This window comes from Microdochium trichocladiopsis, assembly GCF_020744255.1.
Source record: "Microdochium trichocladiopsis strain MPI-CAGE-CH-0230 chromosome Unknown B0I36scaffold_8, whole genome shotgun sequence".
Classification (NCBI taxonomy): domain Eukaryota; kingdom Fungi; phylum Ascomycota; class Sordariomycetes; order Xylariales; family Microdochiaceae; genus Microdochium; species Microdochium trichocladiopsis.
In genome coordinates this window covers 1,109,548-1,125,710 of record NW_025763551.1, presented here as the reverse complement: position 1 = coordinate 1,125,710, position 16,163 = coordinate 1,109,548, and the positions used below count along the sequence as shown (strand labels likewise).

The following is a 16,163-nucleotide window of genomic DNA, read 5'->3' as shown; positions in this document are numbered from 1 at the left end:
GCGCGCGGCGCGCAATCCGCGAAGAGCATCAGCGTCAAACACAGGGGACCACGCATTTTACGATGGGTCATGAAAGACGTGTTCATTTGTACTAATACTACAGAGGCCAAGGCCAAAAGAGAGTAAAAGAAGAAAAAAGTGTCAGAGCATCCCCCCGAGCGCCAGTGATCGTGATCGTGAAGATAAATGGTATATCCAAAATTTGAGTCATTACAAGAGTCGTTAGCGATAGTGCAAGAAAGAAGAAACAAATCCAGGCACCCGGATTTTGTCATTGGTCGTTACAGGTATTGTTCGTCGTCATAGTCGTTCGTGAGGTAGAGAAAAGGAAAAAAGAAAGAGTGTCTTTGTGAATAATTCATGGTCATGATATCATGGTGTGCGTCTGTGTGTCGCCGTTACTGCGATGTTGCCATCGTGTTTTGTCGTTGTCATTGCGTCTTGTGTGTGTGTGTGTGTGTGTGTGTGTGTGTCTTGCTTTACAAGACCTGAAAGGTTTGTGTCCCCATGGATTCCCGGCGCTGCATACAAACAAAAGGTATACACAATCGCTGGAAAAGATAAGACGACTACGCCTTTGCTCCTTGTGGTTCGTTCCCCTCCATTGAGTCCCGCCCTGGTACGCCGCGCTGGTGGTACAAAAGACAAGGAGGAAAAGCAGGAAAGGCTGGAGAAGGAGGAATATGTATCACAAAGTAATCCATCCCTAATATATACGCAGTCGAAGATGGTGTTGATGTCGGAGGGATAGGATGTATGTTGGTGGTCAGGCTGGGTCAAGGGTTCATGTGCTGTGTGCCTAATTATGCCCTGCTGAACAAGATGGGAACGTCCATGGATCTGTGGTCATGGTGTCCCGAGAAGTGTCTGAGGCTCTGTGGGATAGGCGAGCCTCGTCGGAAGAGGCCCTCGCGGAACCTGGCGCTGCTGAGAAAGCCGCCAGATCCAAGACTGTCCTTGCGCGAGTCCCTGCTGCTGCCGTTGTACAGCGAGGCCCCGAAGCCGCTGTTGTAGTGCTGATTTGTGGTAGATGTTGGGCTGGCGATGGTCTGGTTTCCGAGGCGGCTCAGGACCAGCTCTTTCGCCCGCTTCAGGGCGCTGGTCTGCATCTCGACGTCCTCGGCATAAGCGCGGTGAGCCTCCTCGGCCTTCATGTCGCGCTGCACCGCGCTGATCTCGGAGCAGAGCTCGGCGGTAGGGTCATACACCGCGGGCTGGAGCAGGATGGGCATGCTTGGCTCGGTATTGAGGATCGGGGAGGAGATGCTCATGGTAGGCCCAGTGGGGGTAGCAGGTGTCTGTGGACGGAAAGGGTCGTCGGAGACCGACTCGGCGTCCGTGGTAGAGTTGTACAGATCAGGCTCTGAGCCGAGCAGTGAATCGCGAGTGATTTCGCCAAAAAGACGAGTCGAAGGGCAATAGGAGTGGACGCTCTCGACCTCGCCAAAGAGCCGCATCTGCGAGGGATAGTTTGGCATGGTGAAGCTCAGCGGCTCGGCGAGGAGCGAGGAGATGGAGTCGCCAGTGTCGTGGCGAAGGAACCGGGGCTTGGGGCAGGGAGTTTCGGGGACCTCTTCGATCGAATCGGCCGTCTTCTTGTGTCTGTGACGGCGGAAGAAGGAATGCTCCCGCGTGAGGCCCTTGACCTCGGCAGTCGTGTCCTTGAGGCGCTGGAGAATGTCCCTTTGTTCGGGCTTCTCCTCGTGCTCGTCCTCCGTGACGCGCTCGTGGCTTTCCTTGCGTCTGCGCCGACGCTTGGTGACGCGGCGCTTCTTGAGCCTGGACGGGCACGCCAAGCTAGCTTGCCTGGCGGCTTCCAGGTCGGAGTCGAGGTCTGGGGCAATGGTCACCTGGTCATCGTCCAGCTCGCCGTCGTCGAGACCTAGCTCCATCTCTAGCAGGTCCCGGGACAGAGCAGCAACAGCTGCCGAGTGCCCGGACAGGTCAGCAGGCGAGGAGGGTGCGACGTCCTCGCGGATGCTCTGGATGCTCTCCAGTGTCTCGCCAATGGTGGCTGACGAGTGGCGAGACCAGTTGTCCTTGGTGCAGGGGTGCTCGAGAAGGGGAGCCAGGGCGTTATCCCAGCTTCCGGCATTGATGAGGACGACATTCTCAAAGTCGAACTCGCGCACAGTGTACTGGTGCGAGCTTACGAGATCGGCAACCTGGCGTTCGTTCATGGTGGCGTTGCGGACAGCAAGGTAGCGGGCTTTGGGCAGAACGACAGGCTTCCGGGCCGGGGCCGGTGGCAGTGGGGACATGGGCGACGTGACCTCGTGGAACAACTTCTGGGTGCACCGGGGCGGCGCAAAGAGGGGGTCAGTGGCGAGAGACAGTGGGCAGGGTCCCTTGCGGCCCAACCAGGTAAAGGTGAGCTTCTCGAGGCTGCCCGAGAAGCTGCGGATGTAATCCTCCATCATCTTGAGGTGGTCAAGACCAGGAGAGGTGCTATAGAAGTCCCAGGCCTCAACCGAGATGTTCATCCGCCGGATCTGCCGCCATCTGCGGCCAGCAGAGGGGAGGCTGCCGAAGCCGCCAGGGACATGGCTCAGGTAGATGAAGGCTGCGGGGTGGACGGAGACGAGGGAGAGCTTGGAGAGCCGAGTGATGGGGGCACGCTCGAGGGAGATGCGGAGGCTGATGAGGGCGTAGTCAACAATGTCGCGCCGATACCTCTCTTTAGCGTCCTGGCCAGGCGTGCGGATGGTGAGGTGCCTCAGGTTGACGAGATGCTTGATGGCATGGATAAAGGCAGGCACGTTGGAGGCAGCATGGAAGAGGGGCGGGTATTGCTCTGTCAGGATCTGGCCGAGGCCAGAGTTGGCGAACTTTGGGCGCTCGAGGACGGAGGCGATGGAGGTGTGTGGCTTGTACAGGAAGCTGATTTCACGGCCCGAGTCTGGGTGGATGAGCGGCGGCAGGAAGGTGGCTTCCGAATGGGGGAAGTGGAACGTGAGGTGCTCAATGTGGTGACCTATCCTCGACAGAGCCTGGACTCTGCTCTGGCGGGTGAAGGTGGAGGCGGTGAAGGTCAAGTGGGTTCTCTTGAATAGTCTCTTGGTAACAAGGTTACAGCACGCCGGCGAGGTGCGGCGCACATTACAGATGTCCTCCTTGGACAGCAGCTCAAATAGGATCTCGCGGATCCTGTCTGTTTGCCAGAGGCAGTGGAAAGCTTGATTTGCTGGTGCCATGATGTTTGCATGTCGTAATGGCGGAGTGGGAATGGGGGGGGCCGGCGGAGCGTTTTGTCTTCTCGACAAAGGGACTACCAGGTTTGGTAATGGCAAGCTTTCATATAGCGGGACAGACAAGATCTAGCTGAGGTGTGATGATTCCGGGAAAAGGTGGTTGAGTCTGGTGTGTGGCGGGAGTGGCGGATTTTGATATATAAAGGATTTGTTTCGTTTTTTGTGTTTTTGTGTGTTTTCCAGGTCGTGGCCCAGCAGGGCGGTTGTGCGTGCGGCTTGCTGGAGGCTATTCGCAGCTCATATGGCGGTGTGGTGGTGGTCTCAGAGCTGTGACTCGTCTGGGTGGATTATAGACCCTGGCGGCGAGGGTGGGCTTCTGGGATGGTGGTGAGTCAACGTCGTCGCAGGGGATGAGGACCCGTGGAAGAAGAGAAGCGGCCGTGGGCGGGCTGGCCGGCCGGTCCTGTTATAGCAGACCACGTCGACGTGACTGATTGCGCTCGAGCGCAGTGCAGTGCGTCCATTTTTGCATGCAGACTGCGGGCGCGCGCCCCCTGCGGCGCTGCACATCCTCGCACCCTCGTGGGAAACACGGGTCGACGGGCAGGTGTTTTCGAACAACCGCCGCGGGCTGGCGATGGTTGGGTGAGTCATTCTGCTGGCGTTGTGGAGGTGCAGCGAGGCGGCATGCAGGATGCAGCAGCCGGCTGCAGCCACTCAGAGGCCGTGCCGGTGCGCGAGAGGCCTAAACTGGGCGCGCCGGGGACGCTGAGTGGCTGCCGGGCGAGGCCGCCGGCAGGGCCTAGCTGCACCGCAGTCAAGCCCCGTCTCAACCGCAGGGCCCCAGAACCAGTCAGCGCACTTGAAACATTGCGGGGGCTTCCCGCTGCAGCCAGGCCACCCCCGGCACTGTCGCCCTGGGCAGATCCGCCAAAACACCCGCCCAATCACAGCTGCAGCTGCACCTGTCGTCGTCCCAAAAGGGGGCTGGGGGCCATCACTGACAGCCGCCGCCGGCGCGCATCCCCCACGCGACACTGACGCGAAACTGCCGCGCTGGCGTCCCCCGACGACCCTAGCCTGGTATAAAAGACAGCGCTGGGCCCCCGTTGTTACCGATGGCGCATCGTAGCGATGAGCATGGGTGTGTGTCCGGGCGGATCACATTTTTCGGGTCTTCTCGGACATGCTTGTCGTGCTTGACTGTCGCCATGTGGATGGTTATTGGAGACTCGCATAATTCGAGAGCGTCTGCGCTGTCCACGAACCACACTAGATAGAGTCTCAGTTGTTGGCGGGCGAAAACTTCCGTCCTATGTCTCAAGGTGTTTCCGGGCGTGGCTTTCGTTTCTGCCCGCTCGTCCAGGGTCGTCCATCTATCGAGCCGTGTCACTGGTTTCCCATATCTTGTGTGTGTCCAGATACTCTTTGAGAAAGAAGGGGTCTGAAACACAGCCACCCTGACCCTGGCTTCCCGCGTGGGCGAAGTGTCGACTTTCCCACGCGGCGCGAGGATTCAAAACCCCAATGGTGGTCTCGCGGGTCGTCCTGCTGAACATGCCCTTGTCCGTATCAAGGTCCATCTCCCCACAATAAACCGGCATGCTGCACTTGCATGCTGCACGGCAAGCTCGAGTGGCCGTGGGACCCTGCTTGGGACCGGTTCCATCACACCTCGCAACGGACGGCCGACCGGGACGGCAGAGCTGCATGCTGGCCGCAGCAGGCGCACACCATTCGACTTGTGCGCACAAATAAGAATGCGTCGCAAATATGGTGCCGACCAGGGCATGTGAGTCGAAGACTGCAGACCTTTTCGTATCACGAGGCCCGGCTTGGCTACTCGATTTGCAGGTCTGAAGCAGAGAATATCATGCGTGGACCAGTCTCCCTTTAGTGTGGTGCAAGCCGGCGGCTTCTCCCGTCAACCACGTAAATTGAGGACGAGCCGACTGATTTGTTTCCTCGAGAGGTTCTCGTCATACGCAACACACCTGTCCGCCACAGGTGATGATTCGCAAGTGGAGAGTTGTCATGGCGATGCGCGGTTATCAGATGGTACACGACCCACATACCTCGAGAAGCGGTCGCGAAAGATCCACTCGCAGGGTAGTTTAGGTATCGCAAGCATCGCGAATGCTCACGATGTCTAGTCCTGATTGGTCGCATTAGAAGCAGCATGTGCATACGTCTGCTTGCGGTATTTTGCCTTTGCCAGTCTCGCCGCCGCTGCACTGGTTGGAGAGGAGACCAAGCGTCTTCTTCTGGACGAATGTCGCAGTGGCGGCAGAAGTTATGAGCTCGCAGGGCTGCTTTGTCGCATGCATTCGAAATGCAGGCAGGATGCCCAACCTTCTTCTGCTGCCTCTTCCTTACCTGTCACAGGGGCCGAGGTCTGCCACGAGAACCAGCATCACAAGATCAGATCCTCTGGCGTACAAGTGGGATGAAAGTGCATGCATGCGTTTTCGTCTCCAGCCCTTTTCTGATTTGGTCGCGGTGGGCAGCCATTCCTGCAAGAGCGCCGCGCGAGAGTGCTACACGTGTCGAGTCGTGTTTCTAGAGCTGCTTGCCGCGCCTCCTGACCGTGGCTGCGGGCAGCGTGCGGCGTCGAGGTCGTGGGGACGTGCCGACTTGCAGGCAGGCAGGCAGGCAGGTAGGTGCATGGCGCATGGCGCATGGCGCATGCATGTGGAGACTGCGAATGGTGCGGATCGGTCGTGTGCGGTGCTTGGGAAAGTGAAGCTGATGCAATCCATGCTGTGTTTGACTGGACTGTGATCCTTTGTGGACAGCCCTGGAGGTGTCGGGCGGCACACAGTCAGGCAGCCAAGCAGGCATGACGTGCGACAACAAGCAAGTGCAATGGAATCGTGTAAGAGTGCTTCCGCACCTCCTTGGATATCACTTCCACTAAGCAACCGAAGAACAAAGCCTGAGGGGAATATTCAGATGACGGCGCAATCATCGAGCAACCCAAGACCCCAATCAGGCGGTAGTCCTCGACAATCAAGCATAAAGCATTCAATGCTCCTGGTCGAACTGGCGTCGAAATCCAAGGTCTGCTCTATTTCCTTCAGACTTCAGCACTGCCCTAAGCTGAAGTGCATGGACAAAGCATTTTCCACAAATGTTTGGGAATGATGCCTGCGCGTTGTGAGACCCGCAGTAGACTTGCAGCAGTCCATACCACTCCTTTGGGCCACAGTCTGTCCATAACTCATCACAGCTGACATACACATCGCGTGGCCCAATGTTGGCTCACTTATAAAGCCGAGTCCCGTCGCGAGACAGTCCGCCACGTGCTGCTGGCCCGTCCCACACAGAGCATGTTTCGATGACCGAAGCGCCGATATCGGTGAGAGTCTCTGCAACTCCACCTGACAGCATTCACTCAGTGGTCGCCTAGCAGCGTGCCTTTTTAATTGGTATTATTTACTTTTTTAGTCGTGCGTGGCTCCCTCTGTGCTGCAGACCTAGCCTATTTCATGTCCACGACGCAGCGGATGCAGTCGCCAGCCTTCATCGTGTCAAAAGCGGCATTGATCTCGTCGAGGGGTTTGCGGTGAGTGATGAACTCGTCAACCTTGAGTCTGCCCTCGAGGTAATCCGAAACGAGACCGGGAAGCTGGGTTCGGCCCTTGACGCCACCAAACGCGCAACCCTTCCATACACGACCGGTGACAAGCTGGAATGCTGCAAGTAAGATGTCTGTTAGTGACTTGAAATTCATGTACCAGACTTGGAGTTGGCACTTACGCCGTGTGGAGATCTCCTGGCCAGCAGCGGCAACACCGATAACGATACTCTGACCCCAACCCTTGTGGCAAGCCTCCAGGGCAGCCCGCATGACGTTGACGTTGCCTGTGCAGTCAAAAGTGTAGTCCAGGCCACCATCCGTCATCTCAATGAGCTTGTCTTGAATCTTTTGGTCACCCAAGTCGTTGGGGTTGACGAAGTCGGTCGCACCAAACTTCTTGGCCCACTCCTCCTTGGTCTTGTTGACGTCGACGACAATGATTTTGCTGGCCTTCTGGACAACCGCACCCTGGATGACGGACAGACCAACACAGCCGGCACCGAAGATGGCGACGGTGGAGCCCTCCTCGACGTTGGCGGTAATGCGGGCGGCGCCGTAACCGGTGGTGATACCGCAGCCCAGCAGGCACGTCCGGTCCATTGGAGCATCAGGCTGAACAGCGACAACGGAGATGTCGGCGACGACGGTGTATTGAGAGAAGGTAGAGGTGCCCATGAAGTGGAGGAGGTCCTTGCCCTTGCACTTGAAGCGCGAAGTACCGTCGGGCATGACACCCCTGCCCTGGGTGGCTCTGATCTTGCCGCAGAGGTTGGTCTTGCCGGACTTGCAGAACTTGCACTCCTTGCACTCGGGTGTGCTGTACGAGGAAGGCGTTTGTGGTCAGCCTGGATCGGCATAGCTGGTTGTGCGACCGGAGCTCGAGCGGAATTAGCTGCCGAGAGGGCGTAAACTTACTAGAGCGCGATGACGGTGTCGCCGACCTTTACGTTGGTGACGCCCTCGCCAATGGACTCGACGATACCGGCACCCTCGTGACCGAGAACAATGGGAAAGGCACCCTCGGGGTCCTTGCCGGAGAGGGTGTAGGCATCTTGTATTGCGACTGTCTTAGCTGCCGGCTCGTCACGAAGCTGACGGCGCGGGGAAACGGCATACCTGTGTGGCAGACACCCGTGTAGTGAATCTTGATGCGGACCTCGTGGGCCTTGGGAGGAGCAACCTCGATGTCCTCAACACTCAAAGGCTGGCCGGCCTCCCAGGCGACGGCGGCCTTGCAGGTGATGGTCTGAGGATCGGAGGAACAGCGTTAGCTCCGTGGACCGTATGACTTGTCATTGGTCGCTGTTTCTTGAACTTGGCTGCTCAGAGCGCCTCCACGAAGGCGAGCGAGGTGGGGTTGGAGAAGAGCAGAGCAGAGCCGAGCTGGGCTGAGCTTGGGCTTAGCTATTGGCGATGACGTACCTTGCCGGTGGTGTCAGACATTGCGGATGGATTCGGGCTGACAAACGGAAGGGTAATAGAATGAAGCTATTTCGAGCAGGAAAGGAAAAGGAGGGCAGCAGTCGCGCTGGACGGGAGGGAGGGCGGCCCGAAGAGGTTATAAGGGAACCTTGGAAGCTGTTGCTGGATGGCGGGGCAGGTGGGCGGCAGCGCAGATAGAAGTTGATGGTGAGGTGTCGACGCAACTTGACTGCACGCACCTGGGCCCGCACCAGCCGGCCGATTCTCCAATTCTTTGCTTGGAGCCGTCCTGCTCCCCAGCCAGACCCCGCCCTCATCCACCACACCTGGTGTGCCGACGGTGTTGTCATGGTTGCTCACTCTGCGCTGCAGAGTTCGAGGCTGGCCCCCTTGCCGGCAGTTTGTAGCACCCCAGAAATCCCGACGACGACGCGTCAACCGCCTGCCTGCACACCTTCTGCACAAAGGAGACGCACTCTCGCAGCTTACAGGATCGTCGTCGGGCGCACCGGCCAAGACCCCTCCTGGCCTCACGCGCCCCAGCTGGCCGCTTGGCACCTTCACGGCTCGGTCAGTGATAAGGTGCCGGGACTTGGGCTGGCCGGTCTCGGGAGGCGGAGTGGACTTTTCTCGGTATGCTGGGTCGGGGAAATCATTGACTTCGGCATGTCATGTCTGATCCTGGGCCCGCGCCTGCTGGGCCACTTGGCTAGCGCGGAGCATGCCTGTTGGGTGTTGTCGTCTTGTCCGTTCCGTGCAAAGTGGGCTGGCTCTCTGCTTGAGGAGGAAAGCAGACCCGGGGCGCCGGCAGTCGGGCCCGGGTATTTGTACCCAGGCAGGCAATTGCAGCACGGGGACCTTGATGTCGCTTCGGCCTTTGTCCTCCTCAACCGAGACTGTGCACTCGCAGTCACTTGGTCGCATGTCGTGTGTGTGTGATAATGTCATCGTAGCATGTTCTCGGCGGATCTGCGCCTGTCACTTTGTTGTTCTTGGCTACTGCCTGGTGGCCAGCTCCAAGTTTGAGCAGCCGCACATGCATAACATGGTTTATCAACATCGCAGCCGTGCGCACTCCTGCTTTGACAGAGCCATCGAAGAAGGCAGGCTGGGTTCTGGTAAGCATGGCCCTCCCATCCGCAGGCCATGACCAATTCTTGCGTGTGGTCGAGTTGCTCACAGATGACGTTGGCGTGGTTTTTGATGCTCGTAACAACCTTAATGCGCTGGGTCCCTCCTGCCTGCACTACCTGGAGCTCGGAAGCTCTCCAACGTGTCAATTGGGTGCCCAAAGCTCCCATGCGCACTGTCCAACCTCAGGCGCGCATCGACAGCTCCATTGGAAATTTCCAACATTGGCGCCAGCCTCAAAGTCGCGTTGAGCAATTCGCTGGCGCACGCACAAGACAGGGCATTTACCGACACACCTTACGATACTGCCCTGCTCGCAACGTCTGCCTTTACTGCGGACCGCCGCTCACTCACTCACCCGTCTCAAGCGTGCGGCCTTCATGCAACCCGTCTGTGCAAACCTCTGGGCTGCATCCGCGCCGTTGCCTAACCAGCGCTAAACATCAACAAAAGTCGATGCGCTGCCCATCACCCAGAATCTGCTGCTCCCGACTCACAGAGCGCCGCACTGTTTCACGCGACCCTGGCTGCACAATAAGCAGCAGCGAACCATCCGCCCTGACACGCTGCGACAACAGTTGCGCAGCAGCCAGCCATCATGCCGTTCCACCTGCCTAGCTCCAGTCCAGCCCCCTCGACCCCAGAACGCAGAAGCGCAGCTTCACGGTACGTCTACGATGCAGACCACCCATCAACCACCCCAGCCGGGCCTCCGCCACCGTCCTCGGCAGCTTCCTTCACACCCGCTGGCGAGCCCTCCCCGTCATTCTTGAAGAGCTCCATTGGCGTCATGGCCGGCTCTGTAAAAGCCCCCAACTTTGGGAGGCCAAAGGCCACCGCGAACCGGAGCCCGTCTGTCAAGAGTCACAAGGCACCTTTAGGCAGGTCTCTTCGGTCTGCCCGTGGATCAACCACCAGGCAACCTTCGAGTCTCAGCAGGCAATACTTTGGCGATGATGACGACGACGACGACGAGGGCTTAGAGGAGGAACAGGAATACCAGCAAGAGTTGCCCCCGAGCCGGCCAGGGACATTTGGAATCAACTACGACGACGAGTCCGACGGCGACGATACGGAGAATGGCAACGATACCCTACAGCTGGACCATGACGACTACCAAGATGCGGAGGGCGAAGACGATTACGAAGGTCGGGACGAGGCCATGGACGAGGATGCCGATGCGGAATACGACATCGAAGAAGACCTCTTGCGTGAGATCGCTAGTGTCGAGCCATACGGAGGAGCTCTCAATGACCGCGAAGAGGACGCGATGATGCTGACGACCCCGGCAGCGGACGAGCGTGTGCGACGAGAAGCAGATAACATCATGCGGGCCTCATCAATGCGCCACACACGAAGGCGCGAGTGCCGCTATGTCCCTCTGGCTAAGGACCTGACAAGCCATACAGACTTTGCACAGGTGTCTGAACCTGCAAATGTGATCCTGCAAACCGAAGACATCATCAACCGCCTCTACGACGAGGGTGTTGGTCCCACAGACGATGTAGAGCTCCTCGAGGAGGCACTTTCCAAGGCCTCCGTCAGGCTACTCGACCGTGTGTGGGCTCCTCATGCTAATTCCATGCTGACCCCATATCGCGAGCAGGCCGCCAAGGTTGGGCCCAGCGCCGAGGAACCCGATTTCAAGAAGGCAGAGTATCTTGCGAGACTCATGCTCACTTTATATCACAACCCGCCCAGCCAGACAGAGTTCGGTGGCCCCAGATACCAAGCTCTGCCTGGAATACTGTTCGAGTGGCAGGACCAGAATCAGAACCTCGACAAGGACCAGATCCAGACCGTCAAGAACTATCGCCCAGCTCCTGCAGCGCATGCGCTCTTCTGGCCATGTGTTTTCAGCTCCTTGATTCGTGGCAACATTTCCGACACGATCCAGCTCCTCGGAGGCGCCGCATGGGCATCCGCGAAGAAGGCGCCACGGGGTAAGCCTCTTTACGCGAGCCACGCGGCCGAAAATATCGTGCGTGCGGTAGAGGATATGTGCTTTGTTATTGAGCAATGCCCAGCGCACAGCGATGGTAGCTGGGATATTCGCAGTAGCGACTGGACACTGTTCCGTCTTAAGGCTCAAGCAGCCAAGGAGAGCCTCATCAGCTTTGCTGAAGGAAAGGTCCCCGCGCAGTCAAGTTTCGGGCGCGGCGGTCGCGGCCAGTATTCCGACATGATGGATAGTACGCAGTCGCTCGCAGGCATGTCAAGGCGGGCACAGAGTCTGATCCCGTGGGACGTGTACGAGAACCTGCAGTCTCTCTACAGTATCATGGTTGGCGAGCCCGATCCGATCCTAGCTGCTGCTAACGACTGGTGTGATGCGACGCTCGGCCTGTTCGGGTGGTGGGATGACGGCCACAACAAGTCTTCCCATGGCCGCTCATTATCCAGGTCGATCACAGCTGCGGGTGACTCGCACGCGGATGATATATTCTTTGACCGGCTCGCCATGTGCTTGCATGCGACGACAGAATCAAACTTCCACTTCAACTCCACAGACGCGATCGAGGTCGGCGTGGCTTGTGTGTTTGAAGGCAACGTCGAGGCTGCCATCAGTATCCTCAGAATGTGGTCTCTACCAGTCGCCTCGTCTGTGGCCGAAATTGCTTCCCTCGGCCGCTGGCTCCCACCTTCCGAGCCACAGAATCTCATCGGGATGGAGAGCTTCGACCAGGAAGACATGGAAGTCTTGGGCTTGAGCACTGCTGCAGGTATGGACGAGAAAGATGGCCTCAAGGACACTACTTTGATTCACTATGCCCGCGGTTTGAGGGATCGGAAACATGTCTCTGGACAAGGCCTCACCGGCAGGACAAGCCGCGATGGATGGGAGCTCGCTGTGCAGGTCGTTGGACGCCTCGACTCACCGGAGCGATCGGAAGAGATCGTCAGAGAACTGCTAGGAGGCGTGTTGGCCACGATTGACGAGGGCTCTCACGACACTGTCGACAAAATCTGGAGGCTGCTTAACGAGCTTGGCATGATTAACTTTGCCGAGGACACTGCTGAGGTATGCCCGGTCATTTGTGGCACAGTTACCTTGAGAAATGCTAACAAAGGATACAGACCTTTGGCGACATTCTTGCCCGTGACACACATCGCTACGGACAGACACTGTGGTATTACTCGCTGGCACACCGGCCAGACAAGCTTCGGGACGTACTCAACACACTCATGTCGATTTCTCTCGTGGAGTCGACAGTCTATCCACCAGAGAACCAACTAGACGAGAACCTGCGGTCGCTTCTCCAAGAACGAACAACCACACTCGAGCGGTTCGCAAAACAGGACCTCGAGGCGGCGGAGCTCCTGGGCAAGATGCTTAGCGGATACGCCACCTTGCGAAGGTTTTACGAGCGCCGAGACAGCATCGAGAACCCGACAGGCCGCAACTCGGTCGCGAAGCGCCAACAGGCTGCCAGCGCGCTCATCGCAGTCATCGCTAGTGCCGACGACAACATCCGCGGTGGCCTGTACGACGACAGCCGGGACGCCGTGGTCAGCGAGGACTTCCTGCTTGCGCTGCTAGGCGAGGCCTCCGTGTTCATCGGGCAGTCCCCCGCCGTCATCACGCTGGAGCAGATTGACGTGCTACTCAAGGCGATCGAGGACATCCAGAGCGTCGGGTCGCGCGTCTACGACGCCGCGGACGAGTTCTTCAAGCTCGTCCTCGCGTCCGGCCAGGGCGTCAAGGGGTCCACGCCCGCGGACCTCATGAAGAAGTCGACCACCGCGAGCGGCGGGTCGTTCATGCTCACGGGCAGTTCGATGATGGCGTCGCAGTTCAAGCAGTCTGTCGTCAAGTCGGGCATGATCAAGGGAACCATCAAGCGCAGCTGGGACTGGCGGACGACGGGTGCCATCACGGTGGGCAGTGGCGGCAATGGCAACGGTAATGGAAACGGGAGTGGCGGTAACAATAGCTCTTCGTCGTCACAGTCGCAGGACGCGCTCAGGAAGATCCGGCTCGGGCTGACGAGGGACTTGGCGAACCTCTGGCTCGAGCAGGCGGACAGTGTCATCGTGTAAGCGCTCGCGCGAGGCTAGTCGCCTTGACCTTTGGGGCCGATTGGTCGTCATGGATAAGAACAGGCGCCCAATGACCGTTCTAATTATTTTTTTGTTTCTTCACGCCAATGTACTGTAGAAAGAGAGATACACAGAAGAAAGACCAAGATGATGAAGATGTACCACGCAAGGTGCGCGCACACAAACACAACAATTTATTCACCAAGCTGGAGAACCTACACAGAAACCGCTGAGGGGAAGGATGTTCCCGTGTGACAATTCATGGCGTGTAAAAAAAAAGAAAATTGCTTCTGTCGAAGCATGAGCAGTTATCCTCTTGTTTGATCCATGTTGGTAACGTTTGGACTAGAGGCAATGCCACAGTGGACGACGTACCAGTCCAAACAAAAACGACTCTGTGGCACAGTTCAAAGATTCTGGAAATGAAAAGCGTACATTCGTATACCCGCGGCATTACAACCTGTTCCATGCCTCATCAACTTCCACAACAATCGTATGCTATCTTTAAACACTCCAAGGTGCCTCTTCTCCGCATCGTAAACTATACAACCCGTGGCGCCTGAAAGCGACTATGGCGGAAAGTCTGTTTTCCTGTGTGTTCAAACTCCTGGAATATACCGATTTTCCTTCGCCTTCCTCACCGCCTCCTTCTCCGCCGCCGTCAGGGTGCGTGTCGGCAAGGACTCTCCCGCGCGCCTCTTGCTCTCAACTGCGCGGTAGAACGCGATGTCGTCCTGGATCCGTCGGAGCTGATCGCCGCTCAGGCCTTGAATGTGTGACGGGTCGTAGCAAGTGGCGTCGCTCACCAGCGCAGACGGCACTGAAGAAGGTGAAGAAGCCGGAGTGGACGATGTCGACGTTGACATGGGGTCGTCTGCCATGGATGCCGAAGACACGGATGCAGAGGAAGAGGAAGACGAGCATTGGTGCAACGGAGACATGGGCCATGAGGGCATGCGAGATGGGGCCACGAAGTATGCAAAGTCTGGTGCGTCGTCGCGAATACGCTCGCACGTCCAGCACAGACACATAGCTTTCTTGCGGGTAGCACGTGAGGTAACACTGGCCCTGGGATCGAGCTGCTCCACGCGCACTGTCTCTTCGATCTCTTCTGCATAGCCGCCATCAAACCCACTCATCAATGTAGTGTTTTCTTCTGGCAGTAGACGCTGTCCGGAAAGGACCTGACCAAGCTTGGCCTCGTAGAATAGCCGATATTGGATCGGGTAAAGACGATGTGTTCTCCACAAGAGCTCGAGACCAAAAGGCAGTCGGAAGTCGCCAAGCGGGTCATCCTCAGCTGGGTGCGACATGGTCGACGGATCGAGCTGACCACTCAACAGACACTCAAAGTACTGTCGGCTATTGCGATCCAAGGTTCCGACAAGACTAGGGGAGCGGATCCAGAGCAAATCGTGCGACTCATCCACGAATGCCTTGGAAGTAATTGAAGAGGGGTCGCTTGGTCTCGTACCAAAGAGCTTCTTTACCTCGCGATAGAGGTCGATGCCGTCAAACGCGAATGGGGAGTGATCCTCAACATATGGAGGAGGCTTCTTGAGGTACGCAGCGACGTCGGCGTCCTGCGAGCTCAGAGTCCGGAAAAGAGCCTGAGCCGCTCGGGGGAGGTTGTAAGCAAATCCGCTTTGAACAGGGATGTGACCTCCTGCAGTCTGTGAGACCACAGTTGCTGCTGCTGCTGACGATGGTGAAGACAAAGAAGAGGCAGAAGATTGTACTCTGTTGGCAAGCGGGTGGTGGTACCGCCCCGGAGAGTTTGTGTCGATTACAGAGCGAAGCGCCTCCCAGGGGAAGCACAAATGTTGGAGGCGTGGGACGTCGCGGTGGTCACGACAAGCCGACGCGTAGGCATCGCCGTCGCCATGGAGCATAAAGACGTACCACACGAGCAGGACATCAAGAGGCGGAAGATAGTTCTCGCCGAGCTGGACGGCCGCCTTTGGGTGCCGCAGGTGCGTGTAAACCGAGGCATGCTGCAGAACCTTGGCGATGTCGCGCCACCAGACGCCGAAGCGGTCGACGGCTAGGCGGACAAGCAGATCCCACTTTTGAGCGCCGTCATGGTTATCAGCAGTCGGGGTGGGAGCGCCTGGCCCAGTAGCAGCAAGGTCCAGAGGTCTAGGTTTCTCGCTGTATGTGGGCGGGTGGTGCTGTTGCTGGCGAAGATGGTGCGTGGTGTGTGATCTGAGGTTCTCAATGTCGAGAGCGTCTGCGCTGTGGCGGAGATCATGGAAGCACTCCAAAAGGGCGAGGTGGACAGCAGCATGGCTCACGTCAGGATAGATTGGGGCATCGTTATTGTTGGTGACGTCGACCATGCTACTGCCCAGCCCGGTGCCGCTGCGGCTGGGAGTGCCGAGGCCAGCTTCTGGATCTGGCGGGATGAAGGCATTTTTGAAGATCTTTGGGTTTGGGATAAGAGGGGTGTGCCTAGACTGTTTCTTGCCGGTGCTGTTGTTGCCGTTGTCGCTACCACTTCTGTTGTTGTTCTTGGTCGCCGTGTAAGAGGCAGCTGGCGGGAGGCGCCAGTGGTGGGGATCGATATCGGCCTGACTACCCGATAGCTTGTTCCGGACCCGACCAAAGAGTTGGGACATTCGGCTACTGCTTGCAAGCACGGTTCTTTGATGCGGGAAAGGCTGCTCTACCCAGAGTGAAATCCTAGATGCTCCAAGCTCTGATATGCGTGCCTGGGGGTGGGGAATGCGGCGGAGGGACGGGAGCCAAGGAAGGAAGTCGAGATCGCTGGGTTGTGGGTGTGCCTTCCCACTTTATTA

General features: G+C 57.9%; 5 protein-coding genes across 5 annotated transcripts; 1 reads left to right on the top strand and 4 right to left on the bottom strand.

Annotated features, from left to right (window-relative positions):
* Positions 1-803: 803 nt before the first annotated feature.
* On the bottom strand, positions 804-3,194 carry B0I36DRAFT_248995 (uncharacterized protein; the record flags this gene model as incomplete). The annotated part of the gene is made up of 3 exons (XM_046150433.1): positions 804-1,328; positions 1,572-1,670; positions 1,722-3,194. 3 exons carry the CDS (start codon positions 3,192-3,194, stop codon positions 804-806), a joined length of 2,097 nt encoding a protein of 698 aa, XP_046009235.1.
* Positions 3,195-5,340: 2,146 nt separating this feature from the next.
* B0I36DRAFT_351948 (uncharacterized protein) lies at positions 5,341-6,032 on the bottom strand (the record flags this gene model as incomplete). Its single annotated transcript, XM_046157059.1, has 3 exons — positions 5,341-5,455; positions 5,568-5,728; positions 5,778-6,032. 3 exons carry the CDS (start codon positions 6,030-6,032, stop codon positions 5,341-5,343), a joined length of 531 nt encoding a protein of 176 aa, XP_046009234.1.
* A 471-nt stretch (positions 6,033-6,503) lies between these two features.
* Positions 6,504-8,305, bottom strand: B0I36DRAFT_152795 (formaldehyde dehydrogenase, glutathione dependent). Its single transcript, XM_046148538.1, has 5 exons — positions 8,194-8,305; positions 7,888-8,017; positions 7,687-7,822; positions 6,951-7,588; positions 6,504-6,887 (listed from the first exon to the last, which is right to left on the bottom strand). The coding sequence occupies exons 1-5, from the start codon at positions 8,212-8,214 to the stop codon at positions 6,673-6,675; spliced, it is 1,140 nt and encodes a 379-aa protein (XP_046009233.1). The 5' UTR covers positions 8,215-8,305; the 3' UTR covers positions 6,504-6,672.
* A 1,617-nt stretch (positions 8,306-9,922) lies between these two features.
* B0I36DRAFT_365646 (uncharacterized protein) lies at positions 9,923-13,365 on the top strand (the record flags this gene model as incomplete). The annotated part of the gene is made up of 2 exons (XM_046159178.1): positions 9,923-12,346; positions 12,403-13,365. 2 exons carry the CDS (start codon positions 9,923-9,925, stop codon positions 13,363-13,365), a joined length of 3,387 nt encoding a protein of 1,128 aa, XP_046009232.1.
* Positions 13,366-13,580: 215 nt separating this feature from the next.
* B0I36DRAFT_329700 (uncharacterized protein) lies at positions 13,581-16,096 on the bottom strand. The gene has a single exon (XM_046154741.1). It carries the CDS (start codon positions 15,981-15,983, stop codon positions 13,965-13,967), a length of 2,019 nt encoding a protein of 672 aa, XP_046009231.1. The 5' UTR covers positions 15,984-16,096; the 3' UTR covers positions 13,581-13,964.
* Between the last annotated feature and the right edge of the window lie 67 nt (positions 16,097-16,163).

Coding starts and splice junctions, on each gene's coding strand:
- B0I36DRAFT_152795 (XM_046148538.1), bottom strand. CDS start 8,214: ATGTCTGACACCACCGGCAAG. Junction 8,018..8,193: donor TGTCTGACACCACCGGCAAG/GTACGTCATCGC, acceptor TCCGATCCTCAG/ACCATCACCTGCAAGGCCGC. Junction 7,589..7,686: donor GACACCGTCATCGCGCTCTA/GTAAGTTTACGC, acceptor TTCCTCGTACAG/CACACCCGAGTGCAAGGAGT.
- B0I36DRAFT_329700 (XM_046154741.1), bottom strand. CDS start 15,983: ATGTCCCAACTCTTTGGTCGGGTCCGGAACAAGCTATCGGGTAGTCAG.